Source organism: Mixophyes fleayi, chromosome 5 (assembly GCF_038048845.1).
Source record: "Mixophyes fleayi isolate aMixFle1 chromosome 5, aMixFle1.hap1, whole genome shotgun sequence".
Classification (NCBI taxonomy): domain Eukaryota; kingdom Metazoa; phylum Chordata; class Amphibia; order Anura; family Limnodynastidae; genus Mixophyes; species Mixophyes fleayi.
In genome coordinates this window covers 229,956,073-229,979,600 of record NC_134406.1, presented here as the reverse complement: position 1 = coordinate 229,979,600, position 23,528 = coordinate 229,956,073, and the positions used below count along the sequence as shown (strand labels likewise).

At 40.9% G+C, this 23,528-nt stretch overlaps 1 protein-coding gene across 2 annotated transcripts in view; it reads left to right on the top strand.

The window, feature by feature from the left end:
* Nucleotides 1-1,718: 1,718 nt before the first annotated feature.
* The window catches only part of PDE7A (phosphodiesterase 7A), a 74,843-nt gene continuing 53,033 nt past the window's right edge, over nucleotides 1,719-23,528 (top strand). The window contains exon 1 of one of the 2 annotated variants that reach the window (XM_075213584.1): nucleotides 1,719-3,094. In XM_075213584.1, the coding sequence (XP_075069685.1) occupies nucleotides 2,957-3,094 (138 nt within the window). In that variant the 5' untranslated portion in view covers nucleotides 1,719-2,956. The remainder of the gene's footprint in view (nucleotides 3,095-23,528) is intronic. The other variant, XM_075213585.1, reaches the window with a different exon arrangement.

The following is a 23,528-nucleotide window of genomic DNA, read 5'->3' as shown; positions in this document are numbered from 1 at the left end:
AAACTTACCAATCCGCGCGGCGCTAGGACCCTGCAGCCTCCTCTCCCGCAGCTGTCACTGAATATCGACGTCAGTGACAGCTGCGCGAGAGAGGAGGCTGCAGGGTCCTAGCGCCACGCGGATTGGTAAGTTTGTTTGCTTTCTTTTTTTCTATAGCTGGCGCCTGGCGCGGGGCAGAGGAGGAGGGCAGATGGCAGTGGAGGGGGACAGATGGCAGAGGAGGGTGACATGGCAGAGGAGGGGGACAGAGCAGAGGAGGAGGGGGACAGATGGCAGAGGAGGGTGGCAGAGGCGGGGGTCAGATGGCAGAGGAGGGGGACAGAGAGCAGAGGAGGGGGGCAGAGGGCAGCGGAGGGGGACAAAGGGCAGCGGAGGGGGACAGAGGGCAGCGGAGGAGGGCAGAGGAGGGGGACAGAGGGCAGCGGAGGAGAAAAGAGAAGAGGAGGGGGACAGAGGGCAGAGGAGGGGGACAGAGGGCAGAGGAGGGGGACAGAGAGCAGGGGAGGAGGGCAGATGGCAGAGGAGGGTGACAGCGTGAGAGAGGGCAGAGGAGGGTGACAGAGAGCAGAGGAGGAGGGCAGATGGCAGAGGAGGGGGCAGATGGCAGAGGAGGGTGACAGCGGGAGAGAGGGCAGAGGAGGGTGACAGCGTGAGAGAGGGCAGAGGAGGGTGACAGAGGGCAGAGGAGGGGACAGAGGGCAGAGGGGCAACGTGAGAGAGGGCAGTGTGCTTGGTTGCAGAGGGGGCAGTGTGCCTGGTTGCAGAGGGGGCAGTGTGCCTGGATGCAAAGGGGCATTTTTGCATACAACTTAATAAGTATTTCTGTCGTGACCTAAATACAATTTTTTGACCCAACTACTTTTAAAACAGGACTGCTCAGTAATTATTTTGGAGGGGTGCCTTGAAAAAAATTTGGAGACTCTAAGGGTGCCGCGAACTGCAAAAGTTTGGGAACCACTGGCCTAGACCATTAGGAAAGAGCAGTTTCCACATGATTAAAGGCTGTATAAATAGGCCCTTTAGCAAGGGGGGAAAACTCAACATTTTAAAGCAGGCCTGTCCAACCTGCGGCCCTCCAGGTGTTGTGAAGCTACAAGCCCCAGCATGCTTTGCCAGTAGACAACCTGCTGATAGCTGGAAGGGCATGCTGGGACTTGTAGTTTCACAACATCTGGAGGGCCACAGGTTGGACAGGTCTGTTTTAAAGGAAAAAAATGCAGAAGACACAGTGACCTAGCCCAAGGTAGCACACTATGGGACTGGCCCAGGGGCAGATGCCCCCAACCCCTTAGTCAGTGAAGCGTGACTGAGTATATGGGAATGCCACTTCAAGGGATTAAGCCAAAGCTGGCGTATACTTGATAGTGAAGGGAAACTAAATATCATGTAACGTTTCAGAAAGGTTCTGGTTCATACCTGAAACAGAAATTCACAAATGAGCACCAAAATAAGTAAACTTGCAAAATCTCAAATTCATAAACCATCAATCATGTCTGATGCTAATTGACCCGACATAGGCAGTGTAATGCTCTGTCTCTTCCGCAGAGGTGGTGGAGCATGTGGCAATGGCTCTCTAGCTGCTGTGGAACTACAGATCTCAGCATGCTAGGTCTTGTGATTTCACAAGAGCCAGAGACCAAGCGGAGCCCTGTATCTTACAGCACCGGGTCACATGGTACAGCGGTGTCACTCCCGAGCCCGGTCACATGACTGTGATGTCAGCAAGTGTCCTTTAAGTCCCTGGAAGGCAGCCTGTAGTGTGGTGACTGCAGCCGGCGGTATGGGCAGCTGCTGAGAGGCGTGCACACGGGTTACAGCTCTTTCTCCCCCCTTTTCTTTTTTTTTTTTAATTTGCATTTTCTTTTATTTGTGAGGCAACGACGTGCAGGATAATACGGGGGATACAGGCAGAGGGGGGTGAGCATGTTCCTCCAGGGAGAGGGAGGGCTGTCTCCTAATTGTAGCTGCAGGGAGAGAGCTGCGGGAATCTGGTTCACACAAAGGCTCCATACCCCCCTCCACCCCCGGGAGCAGATAGCAGTGTGCATGTAGGGCTCAGTGTGGGAGAACAGGAGGAGCTCAATGATTCACAATAGACCATTGCAGTCACTACACATCCTGTATCCAGTGACCCGTCCCGGGGCTCCCTCTATCTCGGGCTGGGGCTGCCAGTGAAGCAGTCGCCCGGTGGTTACAGCCTGCGGAGGCCCCGACCTGCATTGTCGCGGCCTGTATCTCGCCCAGAGCTGGGGAGATGTGGCAGTGACACAGCGGAGAAGATGGGAGTGCTGCGCCTACACGGAGGGAGGAGAAGAGAAAGCTGCCCGTACACCCCGTTCTCATCACATCAGTGCCAGCCCCGGGCTGCTCCCGCTGCACGCTCAGGGGGCCCGGGCACTGTGAACACGGGCCCTGCAGGGCCACACCACTCCCTCTGAGGAGCCCTCCATCACAGACACTTGCAGGATAGAGACCTACCTGTCTGACCGCCCCGCCACCTGTCTGCTGCAGAGAACTGGCACTAGAGAGGGGGCATCTGTCCTGACTCATTCATTATTCACCTCCTGGATTATTTTAGCAAAACAAACCCCACGGATCACACCCCTCTGTTACTCCCCACCGCCCTGCTGAGTGGCATTCTCTGTCTGACCTCTCCAGGAATACCCATCCTCAGCTTCATCACATCCAGTGATTTTTTTTTTTGGGGGGGGGGTTTTGTTCTTTTTAAGATTGCAATGCATGACTTTGTTTTTATAGATACAAATTTTGGGCAAGGAGGAAAAGAGAGATTGATGGGTGATTTGGTAGAGATGGTGTCACATTTGTCTAGGAATATTATTTATACCTCCTTTTGACCCATAGTCTTCTTGAGACACAGGTTTATCAGTATACTTTTGCTTTTGTGTCTGTCTCTTCTTGTGTTTCTTGGTGAGTTGCCCCCCTGAGGCATTGTTCAATGGAAGTATGTTACCAGTTGCCGGTGCTGCCCCTGGACAGGCCGGTACCGAAGCATGTCCTAAGCCGCAGAGGTGCCATCAGCTTCAGTTCCAGCTCGGCACTATTTGGATGCCCCAACCCCAGGCAGCTTTCTCAGGTAAGAGACCTTTATGGGGGCAAGCAACTCAGAGTGGGAACAGTATCTTCTTTTCCAAGTTATGGGGGAGGGGGGATGGGGGTGTTTTTGTTTTGTTTGTGCTCTTTTGGACTTTTTGCCAGTCACTTGAGCTCCATTTTAAAACTTTTAAATCCTATGTAACCGCTGTAAAGTTTTTTTTTTTTGTGTGTTTCCAAGATCTATATGGTGATACAAGAGTATTTTGCAATGCTTGTTTAGATTAGTTTCGGTTAAAGGAAAGTCAACTTTACTTTATTGCATGATGTGTCCTCATAGTGGATGTTTTCAAGTAGGCTGGAATTCTACTGCGACTTTTCAGCTATTGTTTAGTGTTTACATACCCGTAATTCAAAATGTATGTTTAAGTATTATACAGTCATGTTTTTAAGTTATACTGTAAGGTTAAGCAAAGTGTTATTTTTCATACCATTAATATCGGCATATGTCTGGTGTACTCAACAATAAACAGTTGTTCTTAAAAGTGTTGCTGTTAGAAGTAAAGTAGTAGGCTGTTAAACTTTTTTTTTTTCCATCTTTAATAATTATGATATATGTGCCAACATTGCAACATTTATAACACCGCTGCATAGTTTGTCAACTCAAAGTGCACCTTTCCTAAGAAGTACATTTAAATTGCTGTTAATATAATAGTATTAATATGATTGGTAAGGATTTTTATTGAACAAAGAACAATTCAAAAGTGGTTAACTGCTTTTTCCCGTTTATGAAAATATGCCCAACGTGTATATGGAAATGTACAATAACTTTGCCAGGGTGTATGGTGAAAGATGGGGGGGGGGGAAAGCTGATTTGTTTTCTACTTTGTAAACCAATAATACATATTTCATGCTTTATACTTGCATATGTTTTTACTCTGTGCGACTGGCATGCTGTTGACTCTGCCAAGGTGAAAGAGAATCTCATAACCACACTCTTGGCTATTTTTTTTTTTTTCTTCAAAATTGGCAGACAGAGTAATGTAGAACAAAAGTCTGCGTTAGACAAATTTAAGATTCAGCCTGACCTTGTTCTATGGTTACTTGGTTCCTGATTTTTAACAATCTCATGCTAGTGTCTCAAAAGAAGTACATCAAAGCAGTGTCAAACTGAGCCACATGAAAAGAAGTATGCATTGTACTTGGATCTTTATTTGGCTATAACATACCGGAACTTGAGCTGTTACCAGCCAAGTGTGCCGCAAGACTGGGTTGAATGCTGAGGAGTTAACAAGTAAACTTGAGTAAAATTGCATTACTATTCGACTGAGCCAAAAATTTATTGCGTTTGCTTTTCCTGTCTGGTAAAAGTTGAGTGCAAACTTGCTCTACTTTGTACCTCTAACCTGGAGTGATCTATTTTTCAAGGTTCTTAACCTCTGGTTTGGGATCCAAACATTAGTTGCTATACTGTTTAGGGGAGTGCTCCTTAATCAGTTCTACCTATTGTGTCCCAATGAACATGCTAATGATCATGCATTTAATATTTTAAAATCTAGTGTCCCCCCTTCTTTTCGTTTAACCATAATTTACAAATTTGTGTTAAAAATGAACAAAAGTTATTAAAAAAAAGTAACTTATTTGACAAATGAACCAAGCATCACAGAGCTTATTCAAAGGCACAATTTGGGTCAATGCCTTATTGCGGTTGTAAGATGAGCATGCAAACAGGTCAGTAGCTTGCCACCTTACAACTGCGTTCACCAGCAGAGCTGATAATGCTACAATCGCCTTTTATCAGATTATCAGCAATGGTGGTTGTTTTGGGACCACCCAAAGTGAAATATTTGCACCTTGCATAGATTAAGGAAAGTGTTGCGTTTTCATTTTAAAATATTAGTTACATTGCTGAATGACATAGTTAAACTGATCCACAGTAAAGTTACTTTAGGTCTGCAAACAGTATAGGAACCTGATAGATTGTGAAAAATAATGTAAACCAAATTTCTCATGCTTCTACATGCTCAGTTTTATCCTGCATGGCCAGAAAAGTTAGAAGGGATGTTTTCTTATGTTATTTTTATTTTTTTATTTTATTTATTTTTTTAAAATACATTTTTTTATGATTTGGTGATGCTGGACTGAATTGCATAGTTTCTGCAAAACTAAACTTTGGCAACACTAGGAACACACGTTGCCTCTATTTAGCTTTCTTAGTTTCAACTTGTTCGTAGCTCTAGAATGCAAGGTTCACATTAATCGGCTCTGCAGTTGTTTGTCTTTGTGCATCACTTTTATTTCTTTTGGCGTTTCCGTGCTCCTGTTGCAGTCCAAAAATGGTTGGTGGAAATTGCTTGTATATGTAAAAAGTGCACACAATGGAGATGGGTGTCTTGTGAGATTTCAGCCTATCAATTATCTAGGAATTTGTAAGATCACTGGCGTCAATAATTACTAATTGGCAGGACAAATAAATAATAATGCAGTCTAAGATTCATGATTACGTTTACCATTGTACTGTCATATTAAAGGTTTAATAACTAATTTTAGGTAGAGCTGTAGGACTCAAAGTAAACCCAAGCATTGTTTGCCCGATCTTTCAGGGTCACTGATTAAAACATGGGGTAAACGTTGAGATGAGCACAACAAACAGGCTGAGAGGATTTGGATGCCAGTTCCAAATCATCAGTTATTTATATAGCGCCACTAATTCCGCAGCGCTGTACAGATGACTCATTCACATCAGTCCCTGCCCCATTGGAGCTTACGGTCTAAATTCCTTAACATACACACACACAGACAGAGAGAGACTAGGGTCAATTTTGATAGCAGCCAATTAACCTACTAGAATGTTTTTGGAGTGTGGGAGGAAACCGGAGCACCCGGAGGAAACCCACGCAAACACGGGGAGAACATACAAACTCCACACAGATAAGGCCATGGTCGGGAATCAAACTCATGACCCCAGTGCTGTGAGGCAGAAGTGCTAACCACTGAGTCACCATGCTGCATGAATCTTTATTCACATTAGCCTTGCTCCTGAGTTTCTATGTAGATCTCTTGCCACACACTATACCAGTGGTTCCCAAACTGTGCGCCTAGGCTCCCTGGGGTGCCTCTGCGATCTCACGGGGTGCCTCGGCCAGGGCCAGTGGTAAGCAAGGCGTGGGGCTATTTGGTAATTATTTTTTGGCTTAGGGGTGCCTCGGAAAACATGATGGAAATCCTAAGGGTGCCTTGTACTGAAAAAGTTTGGGCTCCACTGCACTATACAATCCTGATGCTTGAACGGAGCAGTGTAAGTGGCCAAATTGGATGAGAGCTGGCTTTTCAGCCATTGGGGGCAAGATCTTTTTGGGCATTTTTTTTTTTTTTTTTTTAAATTCAGTGGAAAGATGACAGCGCGAACAGGCCAATAACCAACATCTTACAACTGAATTCACAAGTGGGTCTGATAATGATAGTTGCCTTTTATTGGATTATTTTCGGGCATTGGGTTTGTTTTGCGACCACACAAACTGCAGAGTAAGCAATGTCTCTGTAAATATTGCAGTGTGTGGCAAGCATTGATCCTTCACTTTTTGGGGGAGGGGTGTAACTTTCTTTAATAGGTTCACCACTCCTTAGTCAAACAACAATCCTACTCTATTTATTTTAGTTTAGTGAACATAATTCAGACCAGTATAATGGGAGAGATTTAATTGTGCGCAATGTGCCATCTTGTGTGTTGTCTGTGCAATTCAATTCTAGCAGCTATGAGGTGGTGCAAGCAATAAAAAAAAAAATGTGCATAATATTGTCCTATTTCCAGACACAATAAACATGGCAGGTCCCAGAATTGCATTGTACTGGTGGCATTGGGAGCGGATAATATGAGGGCGGCACTTTGTTCAGAATTGAGTCTCCTCCAATGTGTATGGCCTATGTGTCCACATTTATTTGTTGTTCAATGCTGTATTTCTTGCTTGCATAAATTGCTGCTGAGGTCAGATAGAGTGAATATGAAAAACTTCATATGTTCGTTTACGGTTTAGGACCCAGAATATAATATCAAATCTGTAATACAATGGAGAAAACAATTTGTTTTCCAACATTTATCCAGCGCACAAGGCCATGTTCTAAATTGGTGCCTTTCAAGGATTACTACTCGCTCCATGCAGTATTCTCTTGGAAATGGGAAATAACGCAAGTGATAAAAATAAAAAAAAAAATACAGTCATTGACAAAGAAATGTCCTGATCCCCAGCTCATACATTACACACAATAATTTTTATGTTGAACTGTGTAATTGTCAAATTGTGATCCAATAGGTTTGCCTGATATTGGATTCAGGTTTCGTGCATTGAAGGACAAGCACTTTCCCTTATAACTAACTTTAGCCAAAAATGGATAACTGGATAAGAGTTTCTACTAAACTGCTCACTAAATGCAGATAGTCAAATATCTGAAGTTCTGTCAAGATATGGGAAGTTTACATGCATTTGAATGCTATCAATATCTCTTTTATAGAAGGCAATCTATAGTTTAAGGCAGGCAGAATATGATTCAAAATTACCATTTGGGCACAAGGGAATTGCAAGTTCAGGGATGCCCTTGGGTTAATCCAAAAAGATCCAGCTACTTCACCGAAATGTGTGGCCAAACTGGGCAGGGATCCTGGCAGTCGGGTCAAGCAGTTGGCTCTTTTCACACCATCAACCCAAAAAAAAGCAACTGTGCGCGTATGTATCCCCATGCCTAAATGGTACAGATTTTTCATTAGGGTGAAGCCATGGTGCATTGTAATAAACTCTGCTCTCAGTGCACATTTAATCATTCAGTGCTGTTGCAGTCATTATTTTAACAACCATGGCAATTCAGGTTCGGGCCAGTGTCTGCTGTGTGTGATGTTTGTAAATGTCATACAGTGCTGTTGTGTAAATAATCATTATTTCATATGTTTTAGTAACCCTCGAATGGTAAATAATAGCAGGGGTTCACATGTGGGCGCTGCCTGTTTTTAACAGTACATGGCTACATGTGTAAACAACTGTGTTTGCAGGTTGAGACTAGGCCATGTGGTCAATTGCTGTAGGTTGGTGCTAGGTCGTGGATTTCATCTCTTTCACCTGGTTAAGGTTTCTGTTTAACATGTGCTTTTGATTAAGATGTCAAGTGTTGTCAGCTTGTCTCTGTTCTGGAACATGCACCGATCAGCCACAACTTTAAAACCACCTGCCTGTTTAGGGGAGGGCTGGCAAATTGTTTAGCTCTGGGGAAGCAAGACTCGTCTCAGCAGCATATTTTAATGGGGGGAAAAATGCAGATGACCTATGGAACGAGCCCAGGGGGCAGATGCCCGCCAGCCCAGCTTGTGTAGGTCCCCCTAGTGCTGCCAAAACAGCTCTGACCCATCGAGGCATGGGCTCCACAAGACCTCTGAAGGTGTCCTTTGGTATCTGTCACCAAGACATTAGCAGCAGATCCTTTAAGTCATGTAAGTTGTGAGGTGGGGCCTCCATGGCTCAGACTTGTTTTTCCAGCACATCCCACAGACGCTTAATCGGATTGAAATCTGGGGAATTTGAAGACCAGACCAACACCTTGAACTTTTTGTCATGTTCCTCAAACCCTTCCTGAAATATTTTTGCAGTGTGGCAGAGTGCACTAACCCACTGAAAGAGGGCACTGCCATCAGTGAATACAGTTGCCGTCGAGTGGTGTACTTGGTCTGCAACAATGTGTAGGTATGTGGTATGTGTCAACGTAACATCCACATGAATGCCAGGACTCAAGGTTTTCCTGTAGGACATTGTCCAGAGCATAACACTGCCTCCGCCAGCTTGCCTTCTTCCTATAGTACATCCTGGTGCCATATTTTCCCCAAGTAAATGACGCAACTTCGCTCAACCATCCACATGATGTAAAAGAAAACTTGATTCATCAGACCAGTCTACCTTCTTCCATTGCTCCATGGTCGAGCCCATTGTAGAATCTTTTGGCAGTGTACAGCGGTCAATATGGGTACTCTGACTGGTCTGTGGCTATGCAGCCCCCTATGCAGAAAGCTACACTGCCCTGTGGCTTCTGACCCCTGTATCTTGGCTTTTCTGTGGGATTGAACTAGACGGGCTAGCCTTGGCCCCACAGGAAGTTTGGAGATGTTCTGACCCAGTCGTCTCACCATCACAATTTGGCCCTTTTCAAAGTCTCTCAGATCCTTAAGCTTACCCATTTTTCCTGCTTCCAACACATCAACTTCAAGAACTGACTGTTCACTTGCTGCCTACCATATCCCACCCCTTGACAGGTGCAAGCTCACATTGAGTTGTAACAAGATAATCAGTGTTACTCGCTTCACTTATTAGTGGTTTTAATGTTGTGGCTGATCAGTGTATATTGCTCAAATCTTTCCCACTGACCTTGTGTATTGAATAAATCTATGGAAATAAATGCCTCTGTTTTCAATTGAAATAGTAAGAAAACCAGACTGTAACATTGAGAAAATATTTCATATTAAATGCCTTTTCTCTTTCTGTAGAAACATCATAAGGATGTTGTACATGAAATATACATCCTCATGAAGAGCATTTTGTATAATGCAAATGTATGCTTGCCCTATATTACGTTATTTTTTTATTTCTTTCCCTTCAACTTAGTTATTTAACTAGAAACATAACAAGTGAGAAGTTACGATGTTTAGACTGTTTCTTTAGTCATCCATAGACTGCAGTAGCTGTGCACATATGGGTTATTTGGAAAAGTACCTTACAAAGTAGATTGCTTCCTGTGCAATACATATAACAAGTCTTGCCCCCAGTCCTAGAATTGCATAACCTGTGTTCTCCAGGCAAAGGTGCCTGAAGAATTTTGCAAACTGTCAGACTACACAGTTTGACCACTACTACCATTACAACTAAGGGAGTATAATGAATAAAATGTGATAATCTTTTTATTGTACCTGGGTGGCAGGTGAAGAGGGTGTTTATAAAGAGGAAGCCCTGTGTATATATTGATAAATATCTTTATAAATTATACACTTAATGGATAATGTAGGGTTCAGAAGCCAGTGGGACAAATAAACAATGTTTTTATGAATCAGAAAATGTTCACCCATTGTCCTCATTAGGAATGATTGCCAAAAGTTAGGCAGGAACAGTATTGTTTTTTAGAATCGTTGGCTACATGGCTCGGCAGGCTGCTTGTACAATATGGGAAAAATATATACAAGCTCAAATTGGGATGTAGCAAGCAATAGCATCAATGTATGTAATTGAGGCATGGGGAGTCTTGTGAGTTAGTTTGTTTTTAATATTTCTCATGATATACTGCCGTGTATGTACTCCATTGTAGGCTTTGTTCTGTAGTAATGAGCAGAGCCAATAACTGACAGTAATATTTATTAAAGGCTTTGTATTACTGAACTTAATGTACATGAAATTAGTATTTAGAGTTATCTAGCTATGTCCTCCATGCTCTTTGATCCATTTGCAGTAGTTTACAATGTTGGAGGGAAGAGATTAGTTTTCTGTTGGCTAGTGGTGTGCCCGGTCTGATTTGGTGGCTTCTTCATACATGGGCATGGCCAATAATGCCACAGCAGTTAACTGACTGAAAATGTTATCTTTTTGACCTGCAATAGGTTTCATACAACCTAGTCAAGCTCAGGGTGTGGCTTCAGCTGGCCATAATGGAGTAGAGTAGTAACACTGTATTACCCTATATCGGTGTTGGCTAACCTGTGACATTCCAGGTGTTGTGAAACTACAAGTCCCAGCATGCTTTGCCAATATATAGAAGCTTATTGCTGGAAGGGTACTCTGGGACTTGTAGTTTCACAACAACTGGAGTGTCACAGGTTAGCCAATACAGCCCTATAGTTTTGTACAGAGGTGCAGGGATAGCACTCATCATTGTTTCCTCTTCATGCTTCTGACATGTAATTGTACATTAAAATGAACTCTCTGCAGGATCCTAAACTATATCTAGACAGAGACAATCATCAGCATGTGTTCTCACATTGTAATATTGTAGTTGAAGGCAGTCCCGAGTTTTCATGTCTAATATCTAATTTTTCTAGCAAAGAGCTCTGGTGAAGCTGTGTAACACAATACTAATTGGGACTTGTTAATTCCTTGTCTCACACACAGAATGTTAGTGTTTCAGCTTTAGAATGGCAGCATGCAGAGTTTAGCAGATGTGGAGTTTGGCTATGATGTCATCATGGTGATGGGACAGAACTTTTATCATGGCCTGATTTCAGCAAAGTACTGAACTGATTTCGATAATGTGAAGTGGTAACAACATATGCTCTTTCTGCATGTAGTTTTCAAGATCCTGGGGATAATTTATTTGGACAAATGCGGACTTTTGGGTCCACAACATACTATAAATGTTAAGAATTTTACAAGACTTTGGGGTTTATTTCCTCTTTAATCCACCTTGTTGGATGGGGTTGAGGTCGGGGCTCTGTGCGGGCCAGTCATGTTCTTCCACGCCAACTCCTCAAACCATGTCTTTGTAGTCCTAGTTTTGTGCACTGGGGCACAGTCATATTGGAATAGAAAAGGGCCTTCCCAAAACTGTTGCCACAAAGTTGGAAGCATAGCATTGTCCAAAATGACTTGGTATGCTGAAGCATTAAGATTGCCCTTCACTGGAGGTAAGGGGCCTAGCCCAAACCCTGAAGAACAGCCCCATATCATTATCCCTCCTTCCCCAAACTTTACAGTTGGCATAATGCAGTCAGGCAGGTAGCGTTCTCCCGGCATCCGCCAAACCCAGACTCGCGCATCTGACTGCCAAATGTCCAGTTTCTGTGTACTTTACACCACTGCATATAATGATTGGCCTTAGAATGGGTTTCCATGGCTGAACAGCTGCATGCAATCCTCACATACCATTATGCACCCACCGCACGGTTTTTGTGCTTGCATTATTGCCAGTGGAAGTTCGGAACTCTTCAGCTATAGAATTGGCAGAGTGTTGTCAATTTTTAGGCTTCATGCGTCTTGGCAGTCGTTGATCCCGCTCTGTGATTTTGCGTGGCCTTCTGCTTCGTGGCTGAGTTGCTGTTGTTCCTAAACGTTTCCACATTCTAATATCACAGAAGGGATGAATTTTCAAGAACCGTCTTATTGCAAAGGTGGTATCCTATCACATTACTATGCTTAAAGTCACTGAACTCTTCAGAATGACCCATTTTGTATCACAAAAGTTTGCAAATGGAGACTGCACGGCTAGGTGCTTGATTTTATACACCTCTGGTAACGGGTCTGATTGAAACACCTCGGTTCAATAATTAACAGGTGTTACCAAATACTTCTGTCCAAATAGTGTATATCTTAATAATGATCTGTGTCTCTTTGATTAAATGCATCGTTTTAATTTCTTACGAAGGGTAATGTGTGGCCCATTTGATGGCTAGAGGGCCAACCATGCGACATCCCCCCCCCCCCCCTTTCCCCGTCCCTGAGGTCTTTCTGGTTCCTTGTTTACTGCCTTCAGATAGGTAGCAGCCAATTGTTGTGCCCTCTTTCATCGATTGAGGGTTGCATGAAATATTTGATCACAAAAAGTTGCACTAGGTAAGGCAGAATTTTTTTTGACAGCTAGTGGCAAATGATTTCTAGCTAAAGATTTGTCATGACTGTTCTGCTTTTAATTTGAAAAAGTTCATACACTCAAGTGCATTTCAAGCTCTGTCAATGTATGGAACTTCTCTTCTTTTTTTTTTTTTTTTTTTTCTTCTAATAATTAAAATTGTAATTGTTATAATTTCCTTTGTACAGTCCCATTGTTTACTTCAGCTATCATTGTCCCAAAACAGGTATTAAATTGAGGGTGTCTACCATTAAGTTGTTTGGGTTTTTTTTGTTTGTTTTTTTGCTTGCTTTAGTAGGACAACTCTGAGTGTTTGGGTAAGTCACGGCCATCTGAAAAACATAGCTGAAAGTTGTTAACATTTCACTTTGGAATTGCTGTAACTTTAGAAAAAAATCTCATTATTCAGGGGGCTGTAATGTTTACAATTAATAGGGTCATCTGTGAAATGGACATTCTGAAGTGCATCATTGTAGTCTGATGGATATGCCACAGGCCTCTTAAGTAAGGAGTGAAGTATTCAGCTGACAGTCTGCAGAGCAAGGTTGCAAACAGGGTTACACATTTGTGCAGCAGTGCATATAGTTTAAAGATATACAGGTGGAGGACATGTGTAACAAAATGATAGTATAGAGTGTGTAGCTGACAGGGTGTGTCTGCAGTGAGACTAGTCAAGCAGAGCACCTGAAGAGACCTCCTCTATAAATACCAGGTGGGAGTGTCACCTGCCAATCAAACTAGAATTGTGAAAGGAGTGTAAAGTAGTTAAGTCTAAGTTGTTGTCATTATGCAGTGTGACCAACGCCGAGCAACTTGGCTGATGACTAGAGAGTTGGTCGTTGTTAACTTAGTATTAGGGCCACAAGAAAGTGTGTGGACGTTTTGCTTTAATTGTCAGGATGGCAAAGTAGCTCATAGCACAAAGTACAAGCGAGAGGTTGTCATGTGTGCGTGTGCATCATAAGGGTGTCCGTGTCACAGTATATATCGTTGCTTACGCAGAGGCCTATTTTAATATCCTTCTTATTGGAAATTAAAAACAGCAAGTGTAGAGCTAGCATATTGTTGGCAGAAATAAAGGCATACTGTGATAAACACCACATCCCCCACCCTCTTTCCACATGTGTTTCTCCGTCTTTGTTCATCTGTGTGACTGGGCTGGTGCACCTGACGTCATCCCCACACAATAGGAATTCCATGATTTCAGTTCAGCAGAAAATGCTGTAGTAAAAAGTGGATCAACCGTTTGTCCTGTAGCATCATGTGGGTCGTGAGCTGTGTGCATTTGTAATGGCTTTTCATTTATTGTGTAATGGTTGGCAGCAAGTGGTCTTCTATTTTGCTTACATATTTCATGTCAAACACTTTTCTTGAATTCTTGAAACGTTCTGTAAAATAGACATAACCATTCTTCATGGCTAAAATATCCTAATACATGGGTTGCATGTAAGTACTCTGTTTTCAGATCTCATGGCTTGTGGTGTGGTGTGTGGTTTTTATTTATTTTTTATTTTGTAATATTTTTTTTATTTTTATTTTTTATTTTTTTTTACAACACAACAAATAATAAGTGTTGAGGCTAAGGGAGAAATGTTACAAAGATAACAGAAGCACTCCCTTGGACATACTTGTTTCAACAATAAAGCGGTAAAGAGAAAAATAGGAGTTCAATAGAAATCTTAAATAAACACCCACATCATCATGGTGGTGCCCCTTCAAAATCACTGGATCGGGAAATGGAGCTTCCATGTAGAAAGATTTTCTGAAATCTTTCTATTAGACAAGGAATCCTCTGATGTGTAACGTTTGTGTTCTAATTAGTGCTGTAGTTTTGAGACCGTTGCAAAAGTGTAATCCTGGTAATCTGCATAAATTCCAGTATTGTTTTTACAGGAGTTTTCTGTTGTGAGTCTGGTTTACAACCGAACTCCAACAAACAAATACAAAGGGCAGCACAGTGGCTCAGTGGTTAGCACTTCTGCGCCTCAGCACTGGGGTCATGAGTTCGATTCCTGACCACGGCCTTATCTGTGAGGAGTTTGTATGTTCTCCCCATGTTCGCGTGGGTTTCCTCCGGGTGCTCCGGTTTCCTCCCACACTCCAAAAACATACTAGTAGGTTAATTGGCTGCTAACAAAATTGACCCTAGTCTGTGTGTGTATGCATGTTAGGGAATTTAGACTGCAAGCTCCAATGGGGCAGGGACTGATGTGAGTGAGTTCTCTGTACAGCGCTGCGGAATTAGTGGCGCTATATAAATTACTGATGATGATGATTAAAGTATTGGTCAATACTAACTCTTTCTGACCCATGCCGTTTGTTTGAGTTTTTTCCCTGCCACCACATGTACATGCTCTTATCTGCATGCACTCCGGATCTATTGCTGTGCAGTGACCAGCGTGCGGCTGTTTATGTCCACCAATATGTCCCTCTGACTCAAGCAACACCAACCTTTCATTGTAATAAGAGGGTATAAGGTTAGCATGACTTTCAGCTGACCCTGAAGCTCAACGCTTTGCCATGAGTGTTGTTTGAGGAATATTGAAATACACGTGTCTAAACTCTGATTCCTCCCAGACCAATACACAGCTTTACCCCGGCTAGTGTGGGAAAACTTAGCATTGAAACTTAGGTGCTACTTTATTGAAGTGGTCTCTCTTCTGTTTTTCCTCTGGTAGCGATGACAACAGGTTGTTGTAACTTATCACATATGTTCAACGCATGAAAATCGATGGATTTTGCAAATACAATGTACTGGTAATGTGTGTTTAAAGCATGAGCAATAAGTCACACTACATTTAAAATTGAAGAATGCAGTGGTGGAATAATCCCAGAAGAAACCTTTTTATCCTATTTTATTTTAAATTTAGCTTTAGCGGCTGAAAATGGCATTTGCATGGAAGAAGTGTGAAGAGACTCCCATCTATTTTTCACGGTGGCGCACCATTAAAGTCAACTATAGTTTTCATGCATGTTTCTCCTTTCTGCAGTATGTATGTGGGAATGAGACCTAAATGTTCTCTTATGGGCCATGGATGCTTGGAAAGGATGCCAATTGCCACGTATCCCTTCTCTTCAAATTTATGGTTTTTCCCATTAAGTATAGGTTTCATTTTTTTTTTTTATTTCTGTAAATATAATCTAAAAGGGCAGGTAAACATAAACTGCATCAACTACTGCTTAATTTACAAAACTTTCAGGAGCATATCCCAACCGAAGATGTTTGAGATCTGTTCGATCGCGGGGGTTATTCGTATACACAACAGAACTTTTCAGTGCGTAAACTAGTCGTAAAGCAAGGACAATAGCATAGATATATAATATAATATAATATAGATAGATATATAGATATATATTACACTGGACATCTTGATGTTCTTAATACTATTACATATATATTTAAATAAGATGCCCTTTCATGCTTGGTCAACTTGTATTTTAGGTCTACATATAATTTATTTATTTTTTATTTTTCAAAGCGCGTGGCACTCGCAGAACTAACTGTATTCTGCCATGATTCTCTCAACGGAATTTCCAAACCGCACAAATCGAGGCAGCACTCAAGGACTTGTAATGAATCTAAAGAAATCTGATGATTCAGTATTTCTTATCTATCAACATGACAGGAAGTCGTCTAACATTCTACCATATCAGTTTCCCAGTACTTGTCTATTTTGTTTTTTGTTAGCTAAAAAAAAAAGCTTAGAATTTTATTTTTTTTATTAGAATTTGAAACCACGTGGAGATCTGGATTCGTATAACTGCATTTGGATGGAAAAAGACCAGCTGATACAGTAAGGTACAGAGCTCTTTGCCTTCCACTGCGTAATCGGGTAAAGGTCACTCCTGCCAAGATCAGCTTTACACAAGTTTATTAATACAGCAAAAACAAATATGGATAAAAAGTCCTATCGGCTTGGCTATCACTCTGCAACAAGGACATAGGGAAATTTTGGTTCTTTCATTAGTATTTCCCTTTTTTTTTTCTTTTTTTTAATTGGTGCGTCCATCCTCTTTTGCATATTAATTTTCATGTTTATCTAAACAGAGGGCTTTGTTTTATGGAACCTGACTGAACATGCAATAAGGATGTATACCTGATGCCAATTCCTCATAGACTGTTTTATTGATCTGAAACCTTGCTTGCAATTTCAAGGAAAGTTACAGCCAAGGACATATATTTTAATGCTTTCCCAAAAAAAAGTAATAGAGCTTATGAAGGCCACTTGGAGGTTTTGCATTTTCTTCACGATTGAGGAATTGCTCCTATTGTGGTCTGTGAATAGCTATCTGGTGTCACTCGCTATAGAATTGAATACTTAGTCAATTGTTCCGCTGCTTTGGCTCTTTCATAGTAATTTAGTCATTGGAGTTGGAGAACAGGATCTTATTTAAGCTCTTACAGTGCATTTCTGCAGCAGCTGTGAGGGTTATACAGACAAAAACCAGTTGACCTTTTATGGGCGCTAACAAATGGATAATTGTAAGCAGCCACTGCAATGTAAAGCTGGGTACACACTACAGAATTTTCCACCAACTTTTTATGCCGATCGATTTTACATGCGATAGATGTTCTGATCGCTCGGTCCATGGACTGCATACACACAAGCCTTGTTTAGGACGATAAAGGGAAGACCAGCTGTCCCGTTAGCGACTTTTTACAGCCATGTTGTCGTGAGCAATGACTGTAATTTCGTACTCGCTGTTGTGGATCGGTCTGAAGTTTATACACACTACACAACGGAAACGAGATTGGAACGAAAATATTAAACGGTACGACCAACCAAATGAGGCGATAATCGTCCATTTGGGCAGACTTTCGACCAGCGTGTCGCTACACACACTGACCCCACTTTTTACCGAGCAGTCGTATGTCGGCTGATTGAGCCGATTATTGGACGAAAACCGCGTAGTGTGTACCTAGCTTTAGGCAGTGATGGGCAGCCTGATCTACTTCAAGGGTTGTACGAGCAGTCCTGCAACCTTCAAAAGTGCCAGATATTGTCCTTAATTTCAAGAGTGAAAAAAAACAGGCCAAAAGCGATATATCCAAAAATACCCACACATGCTACAAAATTCCACTGCATGCATCTCACCATTTAAAGCAAGTTATATTGGCATGATAATCAATGTTGCTACAAGAATTATATCAGTTTAACGAGCTGTCAATTAATGCTATAATGGCTTTTTTTTTTTTTTTATCAAAAACCAACAGACCCAAAGATCAAACCGTTCTACAGTTAGACATGTAACTGACTCTCGTAGGAACAGTCTGGTTAGTGAGAGGAAGAGAATACCTGCACCCTATACTTACAGTAAAAACATTCCTGTGTTGTTCCAGTCACATGTTCGGAACCTTCTAGAAGAGTTGTATGGAGCAGGTCAGAATTGTAACGCCATACACCTGTGTAGTGCTGACTGAGCAATCTGCACAAACCAAAAACACAGACAATGTTGTCCTGTGGTGAAACCCATAATCATGAACATGGTCTGTATCTATTTTTAAACAAGTTTTTAACATTTGGGACTGATCTAAAAAGCAGAATGTGTGTCTTAAAATCTTGTGGTTTTTACATGTAACAAAAACAATTGAAAAGCCATAAAATGCATAAGTGTATTTTTGGTAATAAATAACACGAACCATAAAACCGCTTGTGTGCACACATCCTATGTGGGAGATTCCATTCTATGTAACTTGTCGCTGGAGCATCATACTAAGAGGCTGCGTGGTGATGTCCAGCTTGAAAACTTTGCTCGCACCTTTTTATAGAAGCAAAGATTTCAGTACCGTATTAGCCGGAAGTTCGCGCAGGAGCACGTTCCACAAGGTTCCTGTGGTACTTTGCTGTTAATTCAATCTCCCCCTAAGACTTCTAACTGCATAATTATGTTTAAATACTGGAGAAAACTAATTGAGAATTACATAAACTTGTTGAATGGACACATCACACTTCTGTAACACCTCTCTCAGTAATTTGTTGGCTTTATTATAGCGGGGAGGAGGTGTGGTGTTTTTAAATCTGGATAATAAATGGACAAGCTGCTTTCTTAATATAACAGCAAAGCTATGAGCAGCTTATCCTCTGATTCAGAAAGTAATGTGTTATAGGCAAATTCCCTGGTGCCCTTTTATTTTCTTTCTGTATGGCATTTAAATATAGTAAAAGTTAGACAATGCATAGCTCTTGGTTTTTACTTAATTTTGTATTATACTTTTATATTTGTGTTGGAAAAGCCTTACAATAAGTGGCAATACACATGCATGTCCGTATTTTACTGGTATCGTCATTTTGAGTGAAAAAACAAATTGCAAGAGGCCCAGTGCATTGTGATCGGCTTTTAACCACATGCGCACACACCGATTCTGTCGTAGGCCAACCACGTTTTCCAGTTTAACTGATTTAAATCCACATTGGATGTTGATTGGGCAAAATTATTGCTTCTCGGCCATGTGTGATGCAATGTCTGTCATATTTATAGAAAGTGTATAGCCAGCTGCATTAGAGATCCATATCAATACACGTATCCCTGCTCAAACAGGGGCAGAGGTTATTAATAGTAACCTGGTGCTATGTATCCTTATTACGTGTGAGCATTTTTAATGTCCGCCGATGAATTTAATATTGGCGCCATGTACAAACGTGCATCTTTTTAATGTCTGTCCTGCGTTCCGTTTACTTGACTGTGGAACAGAGGGGAAGTGCACCGTTGGTTAAAGTGCATTGATTGACCTCTACAGGAGATATGGCGACTAGCCTTGAGGCCTTCCAGTGCTTGGATCATGGGTTCAATTCTGAAAGGCGTTCGTTCTCATACATGGGTTTCCTCCTAGTGTGTTTTTGTGCAATGAGTATTTAGAATGTAAGCTCCATTGGGACGTAAACTAATCTGAATGATTATTCCCTGTGTTCCGCATACTCATTTGATGTCTGCACTGGATGTACACACTTTGACTTGGTCTCACAGCTAAACAAGTGGATGAATACTCACAGAACCAGTTTTGTCCTGACAGTGCGGACGTGTAGAGAGACAAAGTAACCTGGCATAAGTACAGTAATACAATGTTCACTGCCTACAGTGCATTACTTATAGTCTCACAAACCATGCAAAACTTATTGGCTCCTCTTCTTCATTGTTTTACCTATCATGACAATGTTTTCATTTGTTATATATTGTTTAACTGTAAAATCTAAATTACTGAACCATACAACCAGATTAAATGGGTCCATATGGAGTTTTTCATTACAACATAATGCAATTGTAAATATCCTCACACCAATTAATCATACCAAAACTACTCTTTTATAGACGATATTAATCATTTTCTAAATCTAGATAAATATTTTACTGGTCAGCTATTCAAGTGTTTGGTTTTGTTTTCATTGAATTGCCCACTTTTACAAAGTAACTCAAACTGGCTCAAATAATTTATTTCCACAATGCCACAGTATTGTTCAGTTGTCATTCCAATCATTGATGTGATCTCCAAACCCAGTATTACCATTTTACTTACAATCTTCAATTAATCATGTACCATAACCAAATTATGCTTTGAGAGGTTGTATATGGAATACTACTACCAAATGTTAAATATAAGGATCTCTAATCGCTAAGGTGCTCAACTCTAAGGAACTAGACCGTAGCTTCTAATATCCTTATTATAGTTCTATTCGTATATATTGGGCTTGGTTCCAAATAGCACCCGGAGGAAACCCACACAAACACAGTGAGAACATACAAACTCCGCACAGATAAGGCCATGGTCGGGAATTGAACTCATGACCCCAGTGCCGTGAGGCAGAAGTGCTAACCTCTAAGCCACCGTGCTGTCCATAGTATCACATGTTAGTTATGATATGCTAATTAAGTATGCGTTAAAATAACATGTCTGGATAGTTGTATCTGGTGGTATGATATACTGCCTTCATTGTAAAACGATCTAAGTCTATTCACTTACATTTCCCATACCACCGCTTCTAAATTTCCGCCTTGACCACTGTGTGTGTGTGTGTGTGTGTGTGTGTGTGTGTGTGTGTGTGTCTTATTTATTAAAATAGTATTATTATTATTATATTTATTGTAGCAGTCTACTCACAGCCTGACTCCTCTCAGTTTCTTGATCAGGAGCAAGGGGAGCATTTGACCAGTCCCATAGTGACCTACCTTGGGCTGGGCCATCTGCAATTTTTTTCTTTTCAAATGTTCCTAATAGGCTGCTGAGCCGAGTGTTGCCCTACGGGCTAAAATTTGCCAGCCCTCCCCTGCCCTTGATACACTTGGACCCTGTCACAAGTAATATATGGCTCATTATTCTTACACTACAGTCGGCCTCCTCCCCAGTCACCATGGACTCCCATCCTCCAGGCAGAAACTCTGTCTCTCGTTCTCTGTGATCTAGAATGATCTCCAAAACTAGAGGTGGTTTTAAATTACTCTTGTAGACTGGCAATTAAATAATAGAGAAATGACATGCAGACATCTATGAACCATAATGTGTCTCTCCATTTCCACCAAGTTGGGTTGCTTCCCTTTATGACGTTATGTTTCTGTATGTTTGTATTTATACTATTGCGTTGTATTTGTACTTGCGTGTGTGTGGTGGAGGTTTGGGACCCCAACAGATGTCAATATTTTTTTTGGCCACTGTGTTAATGAGCCACACATGGCTTCTAGAGATGAATTATTTCCTAATCTATGGGGTTTGAGAAACGAAACAATTTTTTTTCCCCCCAAGGTTATGGTTCGTAGTTGCTTTTGTTACAGGACGGCAAAAATTCTGTGTTTAATACCTGTGGTTTTTTTTTTGTTTTTTTTTTATATTTCTAAAGTATGTAGTCTTTGACATATCTTAAGATATTTAGACATCTGTAACCATTTCTGAGTTGCTTCCACAATGTGACACAGGGTCATCCTTCTGATCACTGCATTTAAAGTAGTTTTACTCCAAAAAGTATTAATATTGGTTGTTTTTTTCCTTCCTATTACATTGATTTTCTCTAAGATCATCCAAATTAAAATAAAATGACAAATATGCAGTCTATGGAGACCTTATCTAAATGGACAGTTACTACATTTTGAGTTCCCTATATTGTATGACCACTATAGTGTCTGCATATGTGGGGAGTGCATTTTATTTTTATTCTATCTCCCATGTTCACCAAAAATACAGTATACATATTTTGCTTCAAAAGTCTTATGTTGCTCAAACAATTTAATAATAAACTTCCGATTCCGTTGCACAATTTCCTTAATTTCTGTGGTTATACACTGTTTTGTCTTTAGATTTTATTATATATATATATATATATATATATATATATATATATATATATATATATATATATATATATATATATATATATATATACACACACAATTATAAAATCTAATTTCACAGCACATGAAAAATTTTACAAAAAGCAGAGGAATTGGGCACAGTAGCTAGTACAGTGTTTATTGGAGTTTACCTGATTTAATTTACACACAATCTTGCAGCCTTAATAAATTTATAACCTGTAGACAGGGAGTTTCTTCCTTGTGTATATATCATTCTTTTCTCCCCCTATTTATGTAGCTATTCTCCTATTATTGCTGCATAAAGTAGTTTATACTAAATATACTCTAAGAAAAGTCTGTCCATTCTGTGGCTATATATACTGTACACTTGCATTAAATTCCAGCATGTAAGATCAGTTTTTAACGCAAGTTAAGCACATGTAAACGGATGGGGAAATATCATTGTACCAAGAGATGCACTTAAGAAGGTTTTGCATGTGTTTGGCTTTAACAAAATAGCATAGTCCTTTTTTCAGTCGCGCTTTTTAAAAAAAAAAACAAAAAAAAAAAACCCCAGATTGAACGTGTCTGTAAATGCATAATATATGCAATGGCATTAAGATGCTATTTACAAAACACATTGCAATCACCATTGTGTATGTAGCCCAAAAAATACTTATCTCCAGCCAAAACTTCATGTTGAATGAGGCAGAAGTGAACATTCTACCTTACATGCATGTATGCAACCCTCTCGTAGCTACTTTGTTGGCAGACTCTAGAGGGGTATATTTACTAAACTGCGGGTTTGAAAAAGTGGAGATGTTGCCCATAGCAACAAATCAGATTCTAGTTACCATTTATTTAGTGCATTCTACAAAATGACAGCTAGAATCTGGTTGCTATAGGCAACATCTCCACTTTTTCAATGCCGCAGTTTAGTAAATATACCCCTAGGTTTCTGATCTGACAGGATTGGATTACATCAATGTAGAATAAAGGTCCAGAGACAGCAAGAAGCACGGTCTATGAAATGTATGTGAATGAAGGCGGCTCTAGATACCACATCCAGGTGCTCTCCCTGATGCGTAGTTATTGACGTCTGCACCTAATATTAAGCTGGCACAGTATGTGACAGGCCGGCAGGAAGGGACTTGTTAGTAGCTCAGTATGTTTATTGCAGGTGTTTGTCTCTACTAGTAGACCTTGTTTATCCTAGCAAAGAGCACTTGTATAACTGGTAGGCTTAAGCCAGTCACACTGCTCAGGTTCTCTGGCTGGTCAGTTTGCCCAGTCGTGGTACTGTTTGCATCAAAGTAATCCTTTCATAGCTTGGTATGGCAAAAAAAATCAAAATAAGATGGCATTTTAAAACAAAAAAAGTCTACTGGTCCCTAAGTCTTAAGAATCATTTCTTAATATATCTTAATGTCAATGGATGCATTTATTTCCTTTATTGAATGACTGACTGGCTTTTGCACTTTAAATTATTTTGTCTGATTATTGCTGATTTTGTGGTTAAATCTCCAAAATCACTAGTTAAAACGCCACATAACTCCATGCTGCAAATTCCTAGCAAATATGTACCTGATAATGGCTAGATTATTATAAAGTCGTCTCTG